The following is a 19,412-nucleotide window of genomic DNA, read 5'->3' as shown; positions in this document are numbered from 1 at the left end:
CCCCCGCGCCCAAGCAGGACCAAGACCGGAGCGGAGCGCGACAAGCCTAGCCTGCAACGGAGGAAGGTCCAGGCCCGGGGAGGCTGTGTTAGTTAGCCTTGGAGCTACCTTGGCCTGTCTGCAGCCCTACTTGCTGGCTGCACACACCAGAATGCCATTTGCATCCTGACCCTTCCTGTGTTTCCCTGTGACACTTCTGATCATCACAGAGTCCAGGGCACTTTCAGAGCTGGCTTTATTAGCAGCAGACTGTCCCTACTTAGGACCCCTGTCCTCTCAGATGCCAGGAAGTGATGGAAGCAGTAATAATTACTTAGAGAGGTTTGGGGATGCTCTGCCCAACCATGGGAAGAAGGGGTCAGGAGGGGGGATTGAGCTTAAGAGGCTATGCCTATAGTCTGACACCCTCAGGAGAGAGCAGCCCTGGTTTACCTCTCCCCCGCCCCCGACTGTCCCCTTAGCTTCAGTATCCCTTAAGATGCCCTGATGCCTTATGCCTCAGGATTCATGTGAGGATGGAACACGGATGCCACAAGGAACTGAGGAGCACCCTAGAGGGCCAGGGAGGTGTTGCTGGTACCACCCAGGCAGAAGCGATCAACAGCCTTAAATGTGCCTGTTAGCCAAGACGCTTCTCTGTTCACCTCTGTACAGTGCAGCACAGGGGAAGACCTGGACCACTAGGAGGACCTCCATCTCTGCCCAGGACTGCCAGCCTCCCTCTCCCCATTCTGTTTTCGGGCGCCCTCCTCCACTGTCTCAACCCACTTTGCTTCAAATATCTATTGAGCATCCACCATGCCAGCTGCATAGGACTTGGCCCAGACTCAATAGCAAGGCCAGGTGGGGCCAGGTCACCTGTGAGGCTCAGGCCAGCCCACAGAGAGACAAGTGTACCTTGCCAGAGTCTCCGAGTCTCTGCACAGGGGTGCCTTGTGGCCTTAGGGAAGGATCCTGCCACCAAGGGGAGCAGAAAGGGTGGCAGCTGTAGTCTCTAAAAGGCTAGGGGGGACAGTGGCTGTTCTTCTGTAACTCCTCTCTGGGCCTTGGGGCTCTCTCATGTCTACCCATGTGTATAGGCTTCAAGTGACCCTCCCTGGGAGTATAGGTCCTGTTGTCCACAGTCCAAAATCAAAAGTCAGTCTCAGAGCCACTGAGGTATCCTTCTGAAGAGGCCAGCTAGAGAACACAGGTTAGCTCTGGCTGAGTGGCTCCCTCCATAAGTCTACTTTGCAGAATCCAAGCTCAGGAACAAGTGTATGCCTGGCTGGTGACCCAGGTGTCCTTCCATGCTCGCTAGCTGGCAACAGTCCCTAGGCCCAACTTCCTCATGAGGCCTTTCTGCTCTGTTCTTCTCTCTCCCTTGATAGCATCTGCATAAGGGCCTTAGCTGCTCCCTTAGCTGGCCCTGTAGGTCAGGGAGGCTGTGGCTCAGGGTTCCTTAGGTGTCGAGACCAGAGTCTTCTCCGAGAAGACGGAGAACAAACACATTCTCTATCATGAAATTGAACTGGGCGTGGTGGCAGACTTTTTATTCCAGCACCGCCAGAGTCTGGTGGAGCTCCGTGAGTTCAAGGCCAATCTAGTTCTAGGATAGCCAGAGCTATGTAAAAAAAAAAGACCCAGTCTCAAAACAAAACAAATTGCTGGTGATAAACTGCCCTTGACTCCATCCGTTTAGAACTTTCCAGAATATTTCTATCCAGTCTGTGGCTGCTGGGCAGTGTGTGTCTCATACAGAATCATTCATTCATACATAGCTATGAATGCAGCCCTACACAATGTGGTGAATTTAATGAAAACTATGAAATTTGGATCATATATAAATTATCATTATTGTTATTGTTACTATTATTATTACTACTACTATTACTACTATTAGCTCCATTGTAGTTCCCAGGGCCTGGACTTTGTAGGTAGCAACATTGTGTCACAGAGAGACAAGAGGCTGGACAGAGCCTGAGAGACAGCTGCATTGTTTATTGTTTGCTGAAGGCAGGGAAACCAGTCTTGGCTCCATTTTTTTCCCCATTCAGATCAGATGCCAGGGTCCACATCATAAGTAGAGGAGCCAAGATGGGACCCCGCTAACTGCCTTGAGCTGCCTGGCCTGCCCTTGTCTGAAACACCTAGCACTGTGGACACACCGCCCATGAGGCCCTGCCTGGAGCTGGCACCGTGGTGCGTGTGATGAGATCCTAACTATCTCTGAGGAATGCCACATTCTTCTCAGGAGCTGCAGGGACCATGAACTTGGGGCAAGGGCTGGGACCCCAAGATCTACTCCACCATGGAGAGCAAGAACGAGCGAGCTCCTGGAGGAGTTGGAGGGTTGTGAGGATGAAGAGGGCACATGACTCCATTGTCACACCAGCCCAGGACTGATAGGGTCACTCCACAGGCTGTGTTCCTCTCCAGAGCCTTCTATTTTGGTTGACAATGGACAGTAGGTGGTCTGACCACTATGGAGGTCCCCACAGTTACTGCCCAGGACTCTGTAGCTCTCTTAGCATGCCTGGGATGTTTACATGAGGAAATCAGCAACTGCTACTGTTCTCAGGTTCGATTTCAGGACTAGAATGCATACTAGAAGCTGGAACCAGGGTGCTGACATCACACCACCCAGGCCCAAAGCTTAGCTCCACTCTAGACTGTCTGTGAGCTTGGCCCTGTCATTTAACTCCCCTATACCTCCAACCCTCGATCTATGAAGCTGGCGTGATAATGATAGTTGCTATTTCATGGCTTACTGTGAGGACTGATCTAGTTGAGACATTGATTGCCTCTTTATTACAAGGTGACTGTCACAGCTCCTGCCATTAGATCTACTCTTGAAAGATAAAATATGCAGAAAAGACTCAGTCTTTTTTTCCCCCTTTTTGTCTTTAAGTGGCATTCCTTCTTAGAACAATTTTTTCTCTACTGACAAGAACTGGTCACTGAAGCAACCTTAGTTGCATCGGGAGCTGGGAGATAATATTTTCTTAAGAAGCAGAATTCTTGCTGACTAAAGGGGACGGAGACGGGCTATGGAGTGGCAGATTTCAGCTCCCATGGTCACCAATTGTGGATGTGCCCTTTGGGGAGGGTACGCTGCATCCCCCACTTCCTCAGGGAAGAGGCACCTGGAGCCTCCTGGGTTGGCAGGTTAGCTCCATGGGTAGCGATCAGCTCCCCGAGGCAAGAGTCTCCCAGCAATAGTTGCCTGAATGTGGCTTTTGTTGGTCTCTCTGCGCTCAGTCCTGCTCCCTGCTCAGCCATCTGAGGATTATGATTTCCTGGTGCGGAGAGGTGTGGCTCATGGTATTGCTGTTTTTCTGTGCTTGGACAAGGACAGAGTAGTCCTGGAGATTTCTTTGAGCAGGGCACGAGTGTTTGGCTCGGCAGCTGCACCTTCCACCTGTCTCAGGCGATGCCTGTCTCCACTGGCTTGAATGGAGTGTCCATAGTCTGTCTGCACTGAGCACTGTCCTGTGCCTTAGTCTCCTGCCCCTGAGAACAAGCGCAGACTGCGCAGCTGAGACCCTTGGCTCATTTCTTCATTAATGTCAACCCAGTGAGCCTCCTGTTCTTGCTGGCAGCTGTTGAGTTGTGCAGCTTCACACCGGAGTCTAGAGTCTCCTCCCATATACTAGCAGTGACATTCATCTACATTTACAGAGAATACGACTCCCCTTTAAGCACCCCTAAAAAGGCCCAGAGATGGATAGTGTCTTGTCCAGGGACACACCACAAGGTACCAAGCCCTCTCAGGCAGAAAGCCAAGCACACTCTCCAGGTCCTTCATTGCTCGTGGTTTCTGATTTCAAGTGCTCTATGCAGAACAAAGGCAAGGTGAGCTGTGTGTATTGGTGGCGCTCTAGTACTTTGGGCACGGTACCAGGCATGGAGCGGGGTTGGGATTGGAACTCGGGGCCTTGAGCATGCTAGGCATGGTTTCTACCCTTGAGCCACACCCCTAGCCTCCATTTAAGATTAATTTATCACATTTCACAGGTAAGACAGCTGAGGCCTGTAGACACAGTCCCTTCCCTGTGCAGTGATCCCAGAACTGCCTTGTGACGGGTTGGCTCTAATCACAGAAGGTTCAGGGCAGAGTCGTCAAGCTGTCCAGCCTGTCCAGCCAGTGTGGGTGTTTAGTACGATCACAGGAGCCTCTCATTTTCCCTTGGTTGTTTTTCCAGCTTGTTTTTTTTCTGAGACTGGGCCCTTGTTAGGTGTGCCTGGTTCCCATTGGCTACCTCAGAGCTGGGGGCTGGGCTGGAGGGTGGGGCCCCTGTGCTAGGCACACCTGTTCGGATGCTCTGCTCGCGCTGCCAGGGCCACCCCATCTCTGCTCTTGGCCAAGCTCAAGTTTAGCAACTGCTGTTCGTTCTCCATCTTCACCCAGTCCCTCGGGGTGTTCTAGCAATGTCAGCCCCCAGGGTCACTCTGCTTCCTGTGCCTGTGGCCGTGGGAGGGGAGAACCCCACAGGGAAGAGACAGCCAGCCAGCCTAGTCAAATTAGAACATAGGACAGTACAAATGCACGCCAAGCTTAAGTGTGTTCCCCACGCTATGTGAAGTATACTACCCTAGGAGTGACCCACTGCTTCCCTGAGGTCTGGCCCCTGTGCGCCTGGGGTGTTAGCTCCTGTTTTACTTTGGTGTTATTCTTGGTTTGGGTTTTGGTTTGGTTTTTCGAGACAGGGTTTTCTCTATATAGCCTTGGCTGTCCTGGAACTCCCTCTATAGAAAAGGCTGGCCTCGAACTCACAGAGATCTGCCAGTCTCAGAGTGCTGGGTTTAAAGATGTGAGCCAACATTGCCTTAAAGTGTTGTACTTCCTTAATCTGGCAGCCCTGACTGGTTGGGAATCCCTGTGGTTTGTAAGAAAGAACATAAAATTTATAGAAGTGACAAGGGACTGACAGGGTCTCTTGAGTCCATTCTGCCTTCATGGACAGACAATAAGGGACCTTAATGGTTTCCTCAGAGTGGCTTGAAGACACATAGAAGCCATTCATTCATACACACACACACACACACACACACACATACATATTCAAACAAAAACCAACTGCATAGTGTACTGTCAGTGGCTTTGTGCTAGCAATCACTCACACTTGATTCTGACATAAGTCTTGGATGTCATTAAAGATGGCAAGCCAGAGCAAGGGACGCAGATGGCTATGGTTAAGGCCTTGTATGATCTGACCTCCTGCCTGGAGACGTGTGCCTGGATCGAGGGCTGGGCCAGGACCCAGCAAACTTACTCTGCAGGTTTTCAGAGAGACTTGGACAGTCAGCAGCCTGCCCTGGAGTCCAGCAGTGTGAGAAAGAGCAGGCACACACACACACACACACACAGCCTGCCCTGGAGTCCAGCAGTATGAGAAAGAACAGGCACACACACACACACACACAGCCTGCCCTGGAGTCCAGCAGTATGAGAAAGAACAGGCACACACACACACACACACACACACACAGCCTGTCCTGGAGTCCAGCAGTGTGAGAAAGAGCAGGCACACACACACACACACACACACACACAGCCTGCCCTGGAGTCCAGCAGTGTGAGAAAGAGCAGACACACACACACACACACAGCCTGCCCTGGAGTCCAGCAGTGTGAGAAAGAGCAGGCAAACACACACACACACACACACATACACACAGCCTGCTCTGGAGTCCAGAAGTGTGAGAAAGAGCAGGCACACACACACACACACACACATACACACAGCCTGCCCTGGAGTCCAGCAGTGTGAGAAAGAGCAGGCACACACACACACCCAGCGCTGGAATCTTTTGGGGAAGACATGTCTGAGGAGGCGAGGTGGAGCACAGATGTGTGTCATATGAAGGAGGTGGGCACCGGGAAACATTCGAAGTAGGAAAGGGCCTGGTGGCTGCAGCGGAGGGTGGCTGGGACAGGAGGGGACAGTGCTGGAGCTGCCTTCAGCAGACGCTCTGGGGCTGTTTCCAGAGCTGTCACTGTGTCCCTTTTACTTGGTTCTTCTCGTGCCATTCAGGTTAGGACTTAGGAGAGGGTAAGATAATCTTACTCTGTAGCCCAGGCTGGCCTGAAACTCATTGTTAGCCCAGGCTGGTTGAACCTGCAGCAGCCCTCCTGCCTTAGCTTCTTAGTCTGGTGTTATAAACAAGTGTGCCACCATACCTGGAACATCATTCTTGATATGACTTTGTACAAGTGGTCATCATGAAGGTCCATAGAACCTGCCACCTGTATGCATGCCCCCCCCCCCCCCCCCCCCCCGTGCCACTGCCCCAGCACCTGTGGCAGTTTGGGGTTTATTGGTGCTCAACAAAACACACTGGGGTCTGCAGGCCTACAGTGGCAAATGCTGCTCTCATAAGCTCTCTCTCTTTTTTTTGGTTTTTGGTTTTTCAAGGCAGGTTTTCTCTGTGTAGCCCTGGCTGTTCTGGAACTCACTCTGTAGACCAGGCTGGCCTCGAACTCAGAAATCCGCCTGCCTCTGCCTACCAAGTGCTTGGGTTAAAGGTGTGCGCCACCACGGCCTGGCTCGCGAGCGCTCATCTTTAAAGGCTTATTACCCGGGCACCCTTCTCAAGACCCAGAGGTCTCTTGGGATGCACACACAGGATTGGGTGTGGCTGCCTTCATGTCCTGCACCCATGGTACCCCCAATCTCAGGGTTATGCCTGTCAAAGACTGTGTTCTCTGTGGGCGCAGAACCCCCACAGAGAGCCTCGGTGGTCTGCTGTATGAAGGGAGGATCCTGTTGGTACCAGGCTCAGGTCTGGGGGAGTCTATGAGAGGTCACACATAAAGCTTCCCTGGGATTGGGGCGACTCGGGGTCAGAATGAGTCTGTGGCCACCGGGAGGACGCTAAGTGGCCACCGAAGCATCGGAAGTGTAGATGGTATGTGTGTGGACCGGGCGGAACCAGAGCCCAGTTAGGAAGACGTTCTGTGCGCTTGGCTTACAGCAGAAGCCTGAACCGTCCCAGGCTCCCCACCTTCTGACCAGCTGCTTTTGTCCCCTAGTGCTCCTGCGGGAGGAAGTGGTCCAGCTTCAGGAGGAAGTGCACCTTCTCCGACAGATGAAGGAAATGCTGGCGAAGGACCTGGAGGAGTCACAGGGCGGCAAGTGCTCCGAGGTCCTCTCAGCCACTGAGCTCCGGGTGCAGCTGGTTCAGAAGGAGCAGGAACTGGCCAGAGCCAAGGAAGCCTTGCAAGGTGAGTGACAGGCGACAGAGCACAGACCTGGCAGGCCTGCCTGCCCCAGCCATTCTGAGTGTCCTGGAGTTGGCCCCTACTGCCTTCTGTCCCAGGGTGTCAGTCACGCTGAGGAATGAAAAGTGAACAGGCATTTAAAAAAAATGTACTTATACGTTTTTCATTGGTATCTGTTTTACATAATAATGGTTTGTTATGACATTTTCATACATGTACTTTAATAGTATTCGTTCCTGTGGCCCTCTCTTGTCCCTTCCACTCCTGCTGATCCCTTCCTCTTCCAATTAGTCTCCCTTCTGCATCCACCCCCACCCTGAGTCTCATTAGGGTTGCTTACAGGAGTTTGCATGAGGGATTTTTTGGGCACCTTGCCAGCCAGCAGCTTCTCCACTAAAGCAAATGTCTCCTCTGCCATCAGCAATCATTAACTGCCCATAGATTCTCAGAGAGGGGTAGGTGAGCCCTTGGGAGCCATCTTGGATAGAACAGGACACTGACCCACTACTGAGTCTATCCTGTGTTCCTGGGAGCCTTTGGGACTGAGTGTGGGCTGGGCTCTGCTGGAGAAACGCATCCCCGTTCTCTCATCACAGAGATACCACATGTTCCATACATCACAACCTATCACTCCTGTTTCCCAAGGTGGTCTCTGAGAAGAGCCTGGAGCCTGGGTGTATTCTCACCTCTCAGACGAATTCAGTTTCCCTGTGAGGTGTTGCATCATGCAGCCCTGGCACTGGGGAGACATTGGACCTATGCTGGTGTGCAGGAAGTTTCCATAGCTCCTTGGTCACCAGCTGCCTAAACATCACACACCAATGGGCCTCCAGTCCAGCTCAGCTTCCCTGAAAGAGCCCTCAGTCCCCTTTCTCCTGCAAGGCTTCTTGCTCATGCTCTGGACTTCAGGGAAGCTTCTAGAAGGTTCTTTGAGAAAGGCAGGAAGCCCATCTATGATGCAGCTGCCGTGGTGCTTTGAGAAGTTGGTCCTACAATGTCTCCAGAGAATAGCTTTTTGGGGCGCGCATGCGGCCCCCTCTTTCAAAGTTCATTCAGCCTTTTGACATTGTGATAGACGTCATCTGCAGAGTTCACACTTGAGAACTGGGCAGTCCAGTTAAAAAGCATAAAGAATTGCAAACAAACAAACAAAAAAGTCAAACCCATGTTTTAAGTCAGTTTGTCGTTTGTGTGCTGTACCCGAGGGCTGGAGGTTGAATGTACCTGCTAGACATGTAGAAAAGCTTTGTCCCTGAAGCCAAAGCTGGCCTGATACTTAGACCACCACGACACATAGAGCAGAAAAGTTTCCCTTTGACAGGTCCTGGGCGAGCATCTCAGGTATGGGAGAGGAACGTTTGAGCCTCCTGGTCCACAAGACACTATCCAAGGGGCCACAGTGGAGGATGGAAGGTTATCCCTGTCAGGAGCCTGGTCATCCATCACTATAGGGTGAGGAGTCTAGGATATGAACGTCCTTGCCGTCCCAGGTACAGGTCTCACAGCATGAAGGAAGAGGGATTTTGCTGGCTGATGAGTCACCTGGGTCACAGCAGTGTTCCCTGACCCTAGCTTTGGTATGCATTGCTCACTAAGTCATAAGATGACCATAAGTCATCATTGACATCCCCAGGATGTGCAAGGAGCCACGGGGAAGTGGATAGTGTGTGTGGCTCTGAAGGCCACATCGTTAGCAGGAATTTTATTTTATCCGTGTCTTATGATTTAGGATTTCTATGGCTGGGAAGAGACACCATGACCATGGCAACTCTTATAAAGAAAAAATAGTAGTGATTGGGTCTGGCTTACTGTTCAGAGGTTTAGTCTATTGTCATCTTGGTAGGAAGTGTGACTGGGTGCAGGCAGACACGGTGCTAGAGAAGCAGTTTTACATCCCGATCAGCAGGCAACAGGAAGAGAGAGGGACCACTGAGCCTGGCTTGGGTTTCTGAAACTCCAGTGATGCACTTCCTACTCCATTAAGGCCATACAGCCTAAAGTGCCACTTCCTAGGAGCCTCTGGGGGCCATCTTCATTCCGACCACTGCACTAGGGCTATTGTGACCCTGAGTATTGATGGTGGTGGATATTGTGGTCCAGCTGGTACAAGACAGTTGGATGCTTGGGAAACCATTTCCCATCCAGAGGTCCAATCCAACCTAGGTCACTCACTGCCTTTCATTTAGCTCAAGGACCTTATAATATCCCTCCCGTCTTCGCTGTGGAATCTCCTGGGGGAGGTGCTGCTCAGCCCAGGCTGTGCAAGCTGAGGTCCTTGATCTTCCTGAGCCCAACACTCCTGTGCAGAGTTGGTGCTGGCTCTAGAAACCACCAGAATCTGCCTCTTGCACCTTCCCCATAGTTTATTCCAGGAACAGAAGGCCCTTGCTCCCCTGTCCTTGGGCAAGGGCAGAATTCCCGGCTGTGTTTGTTCTTCAAGACCTGGAAGGAGGCAGTTTACGGGCCAGGAGGAATGTGCAGTACCCAAGCTTGTGCACCCCACTTCTCCTCAGCTCCTGGGCCACACATGCTACCCTGACCCAAGCAAAGGGAAGACTCCAGGGTTTCACAGGCATGAGAATTGAAAAGGGTGATGCTGGCATTGAGGTACCCAGCTCCCTGGAGCCCACGGCATCTGGGGCAAGCATCCAACACCCCAGTGTGCTGGGCACATGTTCTCTGGTGCTGCCTGGATAGTATGGAGCCGGCATGCACTGTTTGTTTTTCTGACTCTGTGCCCTGTGCTAAATGTTACCTGACTCGTTAGGCACAGTTAGAGTTTACCAAGAGAAACTAACCATAGGACAGTTGCGACTCTTTATTCAAAGCCAACAAGGGACTGGGAAGATATCTCAGATGTAAGCACATCACCTGCATTCAATGCTTAACACTCTTTAGATTCAAAAACAGAACATGCAGTGTACAGCTGTAAACCCAGCACTGGGGAGGCAGAGACGAGAGGATCCTTGGAGCTCTCTGGCCATCCAGCCTAGCAGAATCAGTGAGCTCCTCGACCCATGAGAGAAAAATAAGGTGGAGAGCAATTGAGGAAGATACTTGGTACCAACTCTGGCCTCCACATATACATATACATATACATATACATATACATATACATATACATATACATATACATATATGCAAGAAGTTACTTAAAACTTAGGAATGATTTCTAGAATTTAGTATTTTCATTGGCTATAAATAGTGCACACATGTGGATAGTACCCATGTGTTTCCCTGAATTGGGGCTGTAAAATTCCTTCCTTCCTTTTCTGTTGCTGTGATAAGGCACCATGACAAAAGCCACTTACAGAAAAATGTTTATTGGGGGCTTATAGTTTCATAGGGTGAGTCCATGACCATCATGGTGGGGAGCATGGCAGCAGGCAGGCAGGCATGGTGCTGGAGCAGTAGCTGAGAACTTTCATGTGGAGATAACCACAAGGCAGAGAGAGGTGGTTTAGACTTTTGAAAGCTCAAAGCCCAGCCTCCGCCAGTGACACACCTCCTAATCCTTCCCAAACAGTTCCACCAACTTGACCAAGGGCCCAGATCCCAGCGAGGCGAGGCCTTTTCTGTTCCACTAACATACCTTAGTCCTTCCCTCCGCCAGTGTCCACTGTGGAGTCAGCCTGGGATAAAAGATTGAGGGTACTTTAGCTCAGTCACTGGATGGCCAGCTCCGGAGTCAGATTTGAACTAAACTTGCACCCCAGCTATATCTACTCCTTATTGTTTCAATACCACATTTCTTTTTATTACCTAGGCTAACTACATTCACTGTGTAGCCCAGGGTGACCTTTAAGTCACTGTGATCCATCTGCCTCAGCTTCCCAAGGGCTAGGATTGCAGGTGTGAGCCAACACACCTGGCTCTAACTCTTACTAACTTTGACCTCGTCTAAAGTTCCAGTCCTGCCTGAACCTGTACTCCTTTGAGATAATGGCAGCACCCATGTTCCTTACCTTCAGGGCCAACAGGAGGGGCTGCCCCACATAGGCAGAGAGGGTTAAGTAACATACATGGATGGGCCATTGCTTACTGTGATTTATACAGAAGCCTAGTGATTGACACGTGGCAGGGACAGGGGCTGTCTTCTCAGGTCTTCTAAGAACTGCCCACTTGTATGACTTCTAGGTCATAGGGACCCCAGAGCCCATGCACTCAAAGACAACAGTGTCCCTGAAAAGCTAGTGTCTGGATACCTCCAGCCATCCAGAGCAATCCACCCGGGGTCCTGCAGTGTCATAAAGAACTCAGCTTCCTCACCGGCCACTGCGCAGAGTGCGCAAATTCTAGACAGACAGATGTGGCAGGTGGCAGTTGGGCATGCAGGGGGATTTATGCACCGTAATGAGGAGAAGGAGCAGACGTGAGCAGACGTGCCTGCAGAGCAGGCAGCAGATGGCAGGGACACATGTTAACAGCCAGTGTGGCCCCAGGGAAAAGCAATGCCCCAAAGACTTCCTCCCCAGCAGGTCCTCGCTCTGCTATCTTGCAGGGTAGGTGAGATCTGAAGTTTTCAGTTTGGGTGAGGATTGGGAACCCAAGTAGACAGTGGCCCAAGCAGTCACTGGAATAGTGGTCCCCAGTGCTGCTGTCAGATGGGGAAGAGAATCAAGTGTGGGAAGCCAGGGGCTTGGAAGGTGCCTCTGCCACCGTGGGACTAGTGTGGAAAATGTTGGCTTCAGGTGTTTGGTCTCCTTGTGAGTTTAAAAGTAGAAAGCATAGTATTGGAGGGTGTCTAAAGTCACCCCTAGGTCCCCCCCCATGACTCCCACTGTGCTCTGTGGGAACTTGCAGGACCATCTGGTGTCTGTCAGTTTCCCAGGATTCCACTTCCCGACTTCCCAGTAAATTGCGGCATCAACCAAAGTGGCAGTCATGAAAATTGCTTTCTTTCTTTTTTTTTTTTTTAAAAAAAGTCTTTTAACAGTGTGTTAAACATGCCAAGCAATTTCCAACAACAATAAATACGACCCAAGGACATAATTTTTAATGACTGCATAATGTTCCACCAAATGGAGGCTCCGTTATTTATTCAACCATTTTCCTGTCACTGAACATCTGAAGTGTTTCTGTGTTTTCTCCTCTCTCCCTCTTTTGCCCACTATAACATGCCAAAGATCTGGCTTGAGAAAGCTGCTTGTTTTCTACTCTTGTTGTTTTCTCTGTTGCATTTCTGATTTAGAGTGTGTCTGTCTGTCTGTCTGTCTGCCTGCCTGCCTGCCTGTCTCTGATGTTTATGTCCATACACCAGTACATCTGCATGGAGGTGAGATGACAGCTTGTAAGGTTCGCCGCTTCCCTTCCCCTGTGTGGACTGTCAGGATTAGCAGCAGGTGACTTTACCCTCTGAGCCATCTCATTGGTTCTCTTGTTTATTTGTAGATAAGGGTCTCATGTATTTCAGGCAGGTCTCAAAATTGCTGTGGTATAGGGGCTGGCCTTGAACTCCTGACCCTCCTGCTTCCTGAGTGCTAGGATTCTAGGCTGCTCCACCTTGCTTGTATGATTGGTGCTGGGGATCAATCAATGCAGGGCTTGATGTATGCCAGGCAAGCAGTCTACCAGCCGAGCCACACTCCCAGCCCCACATTTAAGTAATTTATTTACTTATTAAATTTATTTTATGTATATATATATGCATGTGCACATAAGTGTGATCACCTGTGGAAGGCCCAATGAGGGTGTTGGGTACCAGGAGCTGGAGTCAGAAGCGGTTGTAAGCTCTCTGGTGTGGATGCTAGGAGCTGAACCTGGATCCTCTGCAAGAGCAGTCTGAACGCATAACCACTGGGAACCACTGTCTACTTGGGTTCCCAATCCTGGAGCCATCTCTCCAACTCCTGTTTGTTTCTTAAGATACACTTCTCAAAGTTCTCTCAAGCTCGTAGGGAACTGAAAACCCACAAAAGCTGTTTCTGCGAAGGCTTATTAAAAAGCAATGTTTGCCGTTCAAGAACTCAGCCCTGGCGAAATGTCTGGATTCTCACTAACTCATTTGAAAACAACAACAGCGACCTGATACATGTTAGCATCTCCAGCAGTGGATTTGTTGTTGTTGGTTGGTTGGTTGGTTGGTTGGTTGGTTGGTTGGTTGGTTGGTTGGTTTGGCTTTTTTTTTTTAATGAGAAGTAACTCTTCCCACCCAGAAGGGTTTGGGTGGAGTACAACATTGTGTCTGATGGTTTGTGGTGTTTGTTCTTTGAGACAAGGTCTCTTCTTAGCCCTTGAAACTTATTATGTGGATCAGGCTGGTCTCAAACACAGAAATCCCCCTGCCTCTGCTTTTCGAGTTCTGAGGTTAAAGGTGTGTACTACCATGTTTGGCTTTGGGGTGTGTGTGTGTGTGTGTGTGTGTGTGTGTGTGTGTGCATGTTTACTGAGATGTTGTGTAGCTCAGGCTGGCTTTCTTAAACTCCCAGCAATTCCCCCTCCTATCTTTGCCTTCCTGGTCCTAGGATTACAGCTGGGAACTGGCACACTTGGCTTCATTGATGTTTCTGGAAAAAAAAAAATCCTCTGCCCGCGTCACACAGCACAGCGAAAGACTTCTGAGCTCCTTTGGTTCAAACTTGACATCACACATGAGGAGTGGGAAAGCACAGGAACGTATTAATTGCCTTAATTACGTAACCATGGCCATTCCTTGTCCTCAGGAAAGCTCCCTTGGTGGTAGAATGTTTCCTGAAGAGTTCATTGAAGTGTGGAGTCCAAAACCTCACCCACGGATGTATCTGTCAGTTTGTACTTCCAGTGGATATTTTACTACCTGTGACACTTTTCAGGGGACACCCATCACTTGGAAAATAGCGGTTCTGTGTTGTTCAGGTCTTCCAAAGGTTCTGCTAATGTTTCTGAGACAGGGTTTCATGTAGTCCAGGCTGGCTTCGAACTCCCTATGTAGCCAAAGCTAACCTTGAGCTTCTGGTCCTCCTGTGTCTACCTCCCAAAAGTTAGGATTGTAGGCATAACCACTCCAGTGGACAGTCCAGATGTTGACTATTTCATTATCTGTTATCAAAGAGTCCCATGTGTTAATGTCATCAGCATTGTCTCTTAAAAAGTCCGAGTGGCAGGTCAGCTTTGCCAGGATTTTGATTCTTATTGCTCTGAGAGGAAGGTAGATCTCTGTGAGTTCAAGGTCATCCTGGTCTACAATAGTAATAGTGAGTTTCAGGACAGCCAGGGCTATGTAGAGAGACTCTGTCTCAAAAAATTATTAGTTGTTGTTATTATTAATTAGTGTGTGTGTGTGTGTGTGCATATGCTGTGGTGCATGTGTGGCACACACAGAACAGCTTTGTGGAGTCTGTTTGTTCTCTCATTGCACCTTGGCATGGGTTCTAGGGTTTGGGTCACCAGGCTTGCTCAACAAGTGTTCTACCCACTGAACTCTCTTCAAGCCCAGATAGTTTGCTCTGAAGCCCAGGTACCATGAGACAATACAAGCTGCCCCTAGTTTACCTGGGGTAACAGGTATTCTTAGTTTATTTGCAAACTCTGTGAGGCCATTTTCTAGATGCTGTGGTTCGTAGGTCTGTCAAGCCTTCAAGCACCAGTTCCTGCAAGTTGTCTGCAGACCTCCACAAGCACCTCCCAACATGCCAGTAAATAGATAAAGATAATAATTTTTAAGTGGATAGTTTAGCTGACAACTGAAACACCTCAATATTTCCCCTCAACCTTTTCCCCCCAGTTTTCCTATCCCACCTCTGTTTGCAGCCAAGAACCAAAAATTATATCCCATTGGATTATAAGACATATACGAGGGGGTTCAAAGTTATTGATCAATTTTACTGCTTCATTAAGCACACCTTTTTTTATTTTATTATTTAAACCAGGGCCTGGTGCAGGCTGTGCCTACAGACCCTACATCTGAGTTACGCTCGCAGAGTTATCAAAGGCACTCTTAAGCTCTGTGGGGGGGAAGGGTACGTGCAGGTGCACACACTCCCAGGATCCTATGTGCAAAGGCCAGAGACTGGTGTTTGTGTCTTTCTCAGTAGTTCTCTACCTTGTTTCTTGAGGCAGGGTCCCTTACTGACCTGAAACTTGGTACTTTCTCTGACTGGCTCCCTGTCTCCTCTCTATGAGTGACTACGTTTGTCTTTTTTGTGCATGCTGGGGGATTTGAACTCAGGTCCTTATGCTTGCATAGCAAGCATTTTTAAAACATGAACAAATAGCCCGAAGAACATAGTTCTGCTGATACAGTTTGACAGCCCTGGTGATTTCTAGTAAGCCATCAATCAATCCCAACTATAGCTTTTACACTAGCTCTATACATAGTGAACATAGAGTTAAAGAGAAAAAGAGGCAAATAGCATCTTCATGTTCTTATGAGAACTGTTCTCACAGGCCCCCAAGAAGCTGACTTAGATAGAAATGGCTAGCTAGCATCCATCTGTTTATGAGCCACACACTCCAGAACTCGTCTTCCCCTGATAATCATATTAAACAGATGTTGTTATATTCCCAAGTGGGAACACGTTCCAAGCAATGTGTGGGTGTCTAGGTTACATGACAGTTTCTGGGTAGAGGTGGGTTTGAACTCCAGTCCAGGGGTGGCGCTGGCATGGACAGTGGGTACTGCTTTAGGGAAGTGCTCAGACAGAGACAGGAGAGCAGCCTGAATAGGCAGGGACAGCGGCTTCAGGGGATGCTGGCAGGTGAGGACTGTGGCTCTCCAGAGCCGCACTCAGAGGAGGTGAGGGATCATGGAGACCGGAGGGGTTGGTGAGAAAGGTGGGATTTGGGGAGCTGTCCCCACCCCCTTCCTCCTTTACATCCTTGTCTCTCTTTGCTAGCCCTTGGACGTGTGTGGTTAAGTCTGTGCAGGCTACCTTTGCACATGTCCCCAGGCCTACACACCATGGATTGTAGGTGGCCCATGTGACTGATGAGTAGCTGGGACCGCTCTGCCCACCTGGCTTTTTCAGTACATATCCAGGACACTGTAGCACCACCGTGTTTGAAGAGCTACTTAATACTTGCTACTTCCTCCCTCGTGTCCACATTCTGCCTCGTCTCTCTCTCAATGGCCTGCTTCCCTCAGAGAGGCTGGACTGTTAAATTCCTTCTTGGTAAACCGAAGGCCCGCTCAGAGCCACTCAGCCGGGAAAGCCTCTGAGCCGGCAAACCTCAGAACTCAATGGAAGCTTCCAGAAAGTTTCGCTCTGTCGTCAGAAAAAGGAGCTGAGACACCATCAGCTCCTTTTAAGCGTTGTTAGCAGCCCCTCCAGATGTTGATGTTGATCGGGTCAGAGGGGCGCTTCCTTGGCTCTTTTAAAGCTTCAATGGACAGAGCCACCAACCTAATTCGGGCTGCTTCACCAGGTTCCTAAGAAGGGCCCGTACCCTAATGGACAAACGCTTACCTGCTCCCACAGTCAGGTCTCGCTATGTAGCGTAGGCTGGCCTTACACTTTGAGATTCTCCTGCCCCCAACCTCCTGAGTGTGGAGATTACAGGTGTGCACCCCCACCCAGGATTCCGCAGGTCCTTTCCTACAAATAAAAATGGAGCTGCGAGGGTGGTGCCATGACCGAGTCCTTCTCAAGCGTGGACACGACTCTGGGTTCCAACTCTACAAAAAATGGAGGGATGTTAACAGTAAGGAGGTCTGCAGAAGCCACAGAGATGAATGAGAGTTCCTGCATGCCCAGTTCCCCTGCTAGGGCCCTCGGCATCTCCCATTGCATTCATTATACAGATGTTTTGAAAGCCATCTCTTGGGCCAGCAATATGGCTCAGAGGGTAGAAGGACTTGCCACAGAAGTCTGACAACCTGAGTTCGATCCCGGGAAACCTGGGTGGAAGGGGAGAACTGACTCCTGTGAAAGTTGTCCTCTGACCCCCACATGCAGGCTACACCGCATGCCTGTCCCTGCTTGTTCTTCCTCTTGCCCCCTCCACCTCTCTTTCATGCATGCACATCTAGTAAGCAATAAAAATTAAAACCAGCTGAGGTTGGAGGGATGGCTGTGGAGTGTTTAAGAGCACTTATTGCTCTTGCAGAGGCCTTGGGTTTGGTTCCCAGCATCCAGGTGGTGGTCCATGTGGGCAGAGCAAGTCATGTGACCAAGCCATGCCCTTTGGAGGTGGGGGTGTGGAGGGGACTCTTTAAACCCAGTTCCTTGGCCACCACCATTACTGCCACGATCTTCCGGAGATCGGTTCCCATGGAATTGCTAGCAGGATCTGCCTGGGACCCCAGGGTTCTGGTCACAGCTGGTCTAGGACATACTGTGTCCCTTCTGGGTTTGATATTATAATAGGCTTTCTTTTTCCAAGTTTAAATTTTGATTGACTTGTGATTGCGCATACTTACCAGGGTATACCATTTTGATCCATGCATAGGTGGATACAATGGTTAGCTTCTCTGTTACCTCACATTTTATCATCCCTCCATGGTGTGGACATTTAAAGTCCTGCTCCAGCTCTTTCAAAACATACAATATCTGTCAACCGTAGCCTCACCATTGTAGGTGGTGGGAAATGTCACCTCACTGTGACACCACAGTAGGTCACCAGCCTCCTGACCTTGCCTCCCCCCAGCCTCTGGTGACCCTTCTGAGATCAGCTTCTTTATTTATAGTCCGAGTAAATGAGCCATTCACACACCTTTTCTCTCTTTTTCATTTCCCTTTGATACAAGGTCTCAGTATGTAGCCCCGGCTGGCCCAGACCTTGCTTTGAAAACCAGGGTAGCCTGAAACTCACAAAGGTCTCCCTACTTCCACCTCTCAAGTGCCAAGATCAAAGGCGTATGCCATCATGCCAGTTGCCGTGTCCCCCAGTCCTTCTCCCATGGTTGCTGCCTGCTGGGGCAGATCCTGTGACACAGATAGAACTGTCCTGATGAGCAGCCTTCCAGTCTCAGTCGCCACATTTCAGTTTTAAATTGTTGTTCAGTTAAAAATTGTTGTTGTGTGTATGGGTGTTTTGTCTGCTTGTCGGTCTTCACACCATGCGTGCAGTGCCCAAGGAGGCCAGAAGACGTCAGATCCTTTGGAACTAGAGTTATAGATGGTCACGAGCCACGTGTGGGTGCTGGGAACCAAGCCCAGGCCCTCTGGAAGAGCAGCCAGTGCTCCTAGCCACCACACTGTTCCAGCCCCTGCCCCGGAGTTTTGGCACTTGAGCTCCGATTCCAGGTTGTCTCATGCATGATAAACTCACAGCTTGTGGTTGTCATTGAATTCCTCCTCCTCCTCCTTTTCTTCTTCCTCTTCCTCCTCTTCCTTTTCTGCCTCGTTTCTTTCTTCTTTCTCTTCCTCCTCTTCTTCTAATTCTCTCCCTCCTTCTCCTCCCCCTTCCCCTCCTCCTCGCCCTCCCCCCCTCCTCCTGTGTTTTATATAGGCCAGGCTGTCCACAAACTAACTTACTGTCTCACTGAGGAAGACCTTGAACTCCTGCTCCTCCTGATCCGCCACCTACCTCAGTCCTGAGATGGGAGGTACCATGCCCGGTCTATGCACTGCTAGAGACTGAATCTAGAGCCTCGACCATGCTAGGCAGGCTCTACCAACAGAGCTGTATCCCAAGCTCCAGGGACACCCTGAAGGTCTGAGGGCAGAGCCCTTCCTTCATCCTGGGAGCATCTGTAGGATGAATCTGCCTCAAATCCCATGGGTGCCCAAGGACCAGCAATGTTTGTACTGCACTTGAACTAAAGGCCCTGACTCTTGTTCCCTGTAGGGTCAGGAAAACGTGCCCATGCGGTTCCTGGAAGGACTCAGGTAGAAAGTCACGCTGGGTCCTTTTGAATAATAAATGGTCCAGGTTTGTTTAGCATTGGGATGGCCCCTGCCTTGTCTGCATGAGCCCTTGCTGCTACTCCTAGAAACCTGTGTTAGCTTGCCGCTCTATCCAGACTTCCAAGTGGGCCTGAGAGACCAGGTGGTTTGGAGGCTAACACTTGTCCCCAGAGGGCTCTCTCAACTTGGAAGACATTTAACAGAGACATTCTCCGTGGATACCACAGCAGGAAAGAAGGGGAGCCCCAGAGAGTGAGAAAGGAAAGGTACGGATTCCTGTGTCCTGCCGAGACCCGTGAGGCACAGGACTTGTTGAGTGTTTGCTCTAGAAGCTGCCGCTGGTGATCAAGGCTGGTCTGGACCACAGGAGTCTCTGACCCCTTTCAGCCACTCCCTTCCCTATGCAGTTCAGTGAACACAGTCTAGTCCCCTAGATGCCTGCA

General features: G+C 50.2%; 1 protein-coding gene across 5 annotated transcripts in view; it reads left to right on the top strand.

Moving 5' to 3' along the window:
* Kazn (kazrin, periplakin interacting protein) overlaps positions 1 to 19,412 on the top strand; it is a 375,063-nt gene that overhangs the window by 259,760 nt on the left and 95,891 nt on the right. For all 5 annotated transcript variants that reach the window (XR_004121168.1, XM_031379365.1, XM_031379366.1 and 2 more), the window contains one exon: positions 7,016 to 7,207. Coding sequence is in view for 4 of the 5 variants with exons in the window: in XM_031379365.1 (XP_031235225.1) it covers positions 7,016 to 7,207 (192 nt within the window). In the remaining variant the exon portion in view is untranslated. The remainder of the gene's footprint in view (positions 1 to 7,015; positions 7,208 to 19,412) is intronic.

This window comes from Mastomys coucha, unplaced genomic scaffold, assembly GCF_008632895.1.
Source record: "Mastomys coucha isolate ucsf_1 unplaced genomic scaffold, UCSF_Mcou_1 pScaffold18, whole genome shotgun sequence".
NCBI lineage: Eukaryota > Metazoa > Chordata > Mammalia > Rodentia > Muridae > Mastomys > Mastomys coucha.
The sequence above is the reverse complement of the archived record's forward strand: the minus strand, read 5'-3'. Positions and strand labels throughout refer to the sequence as shown.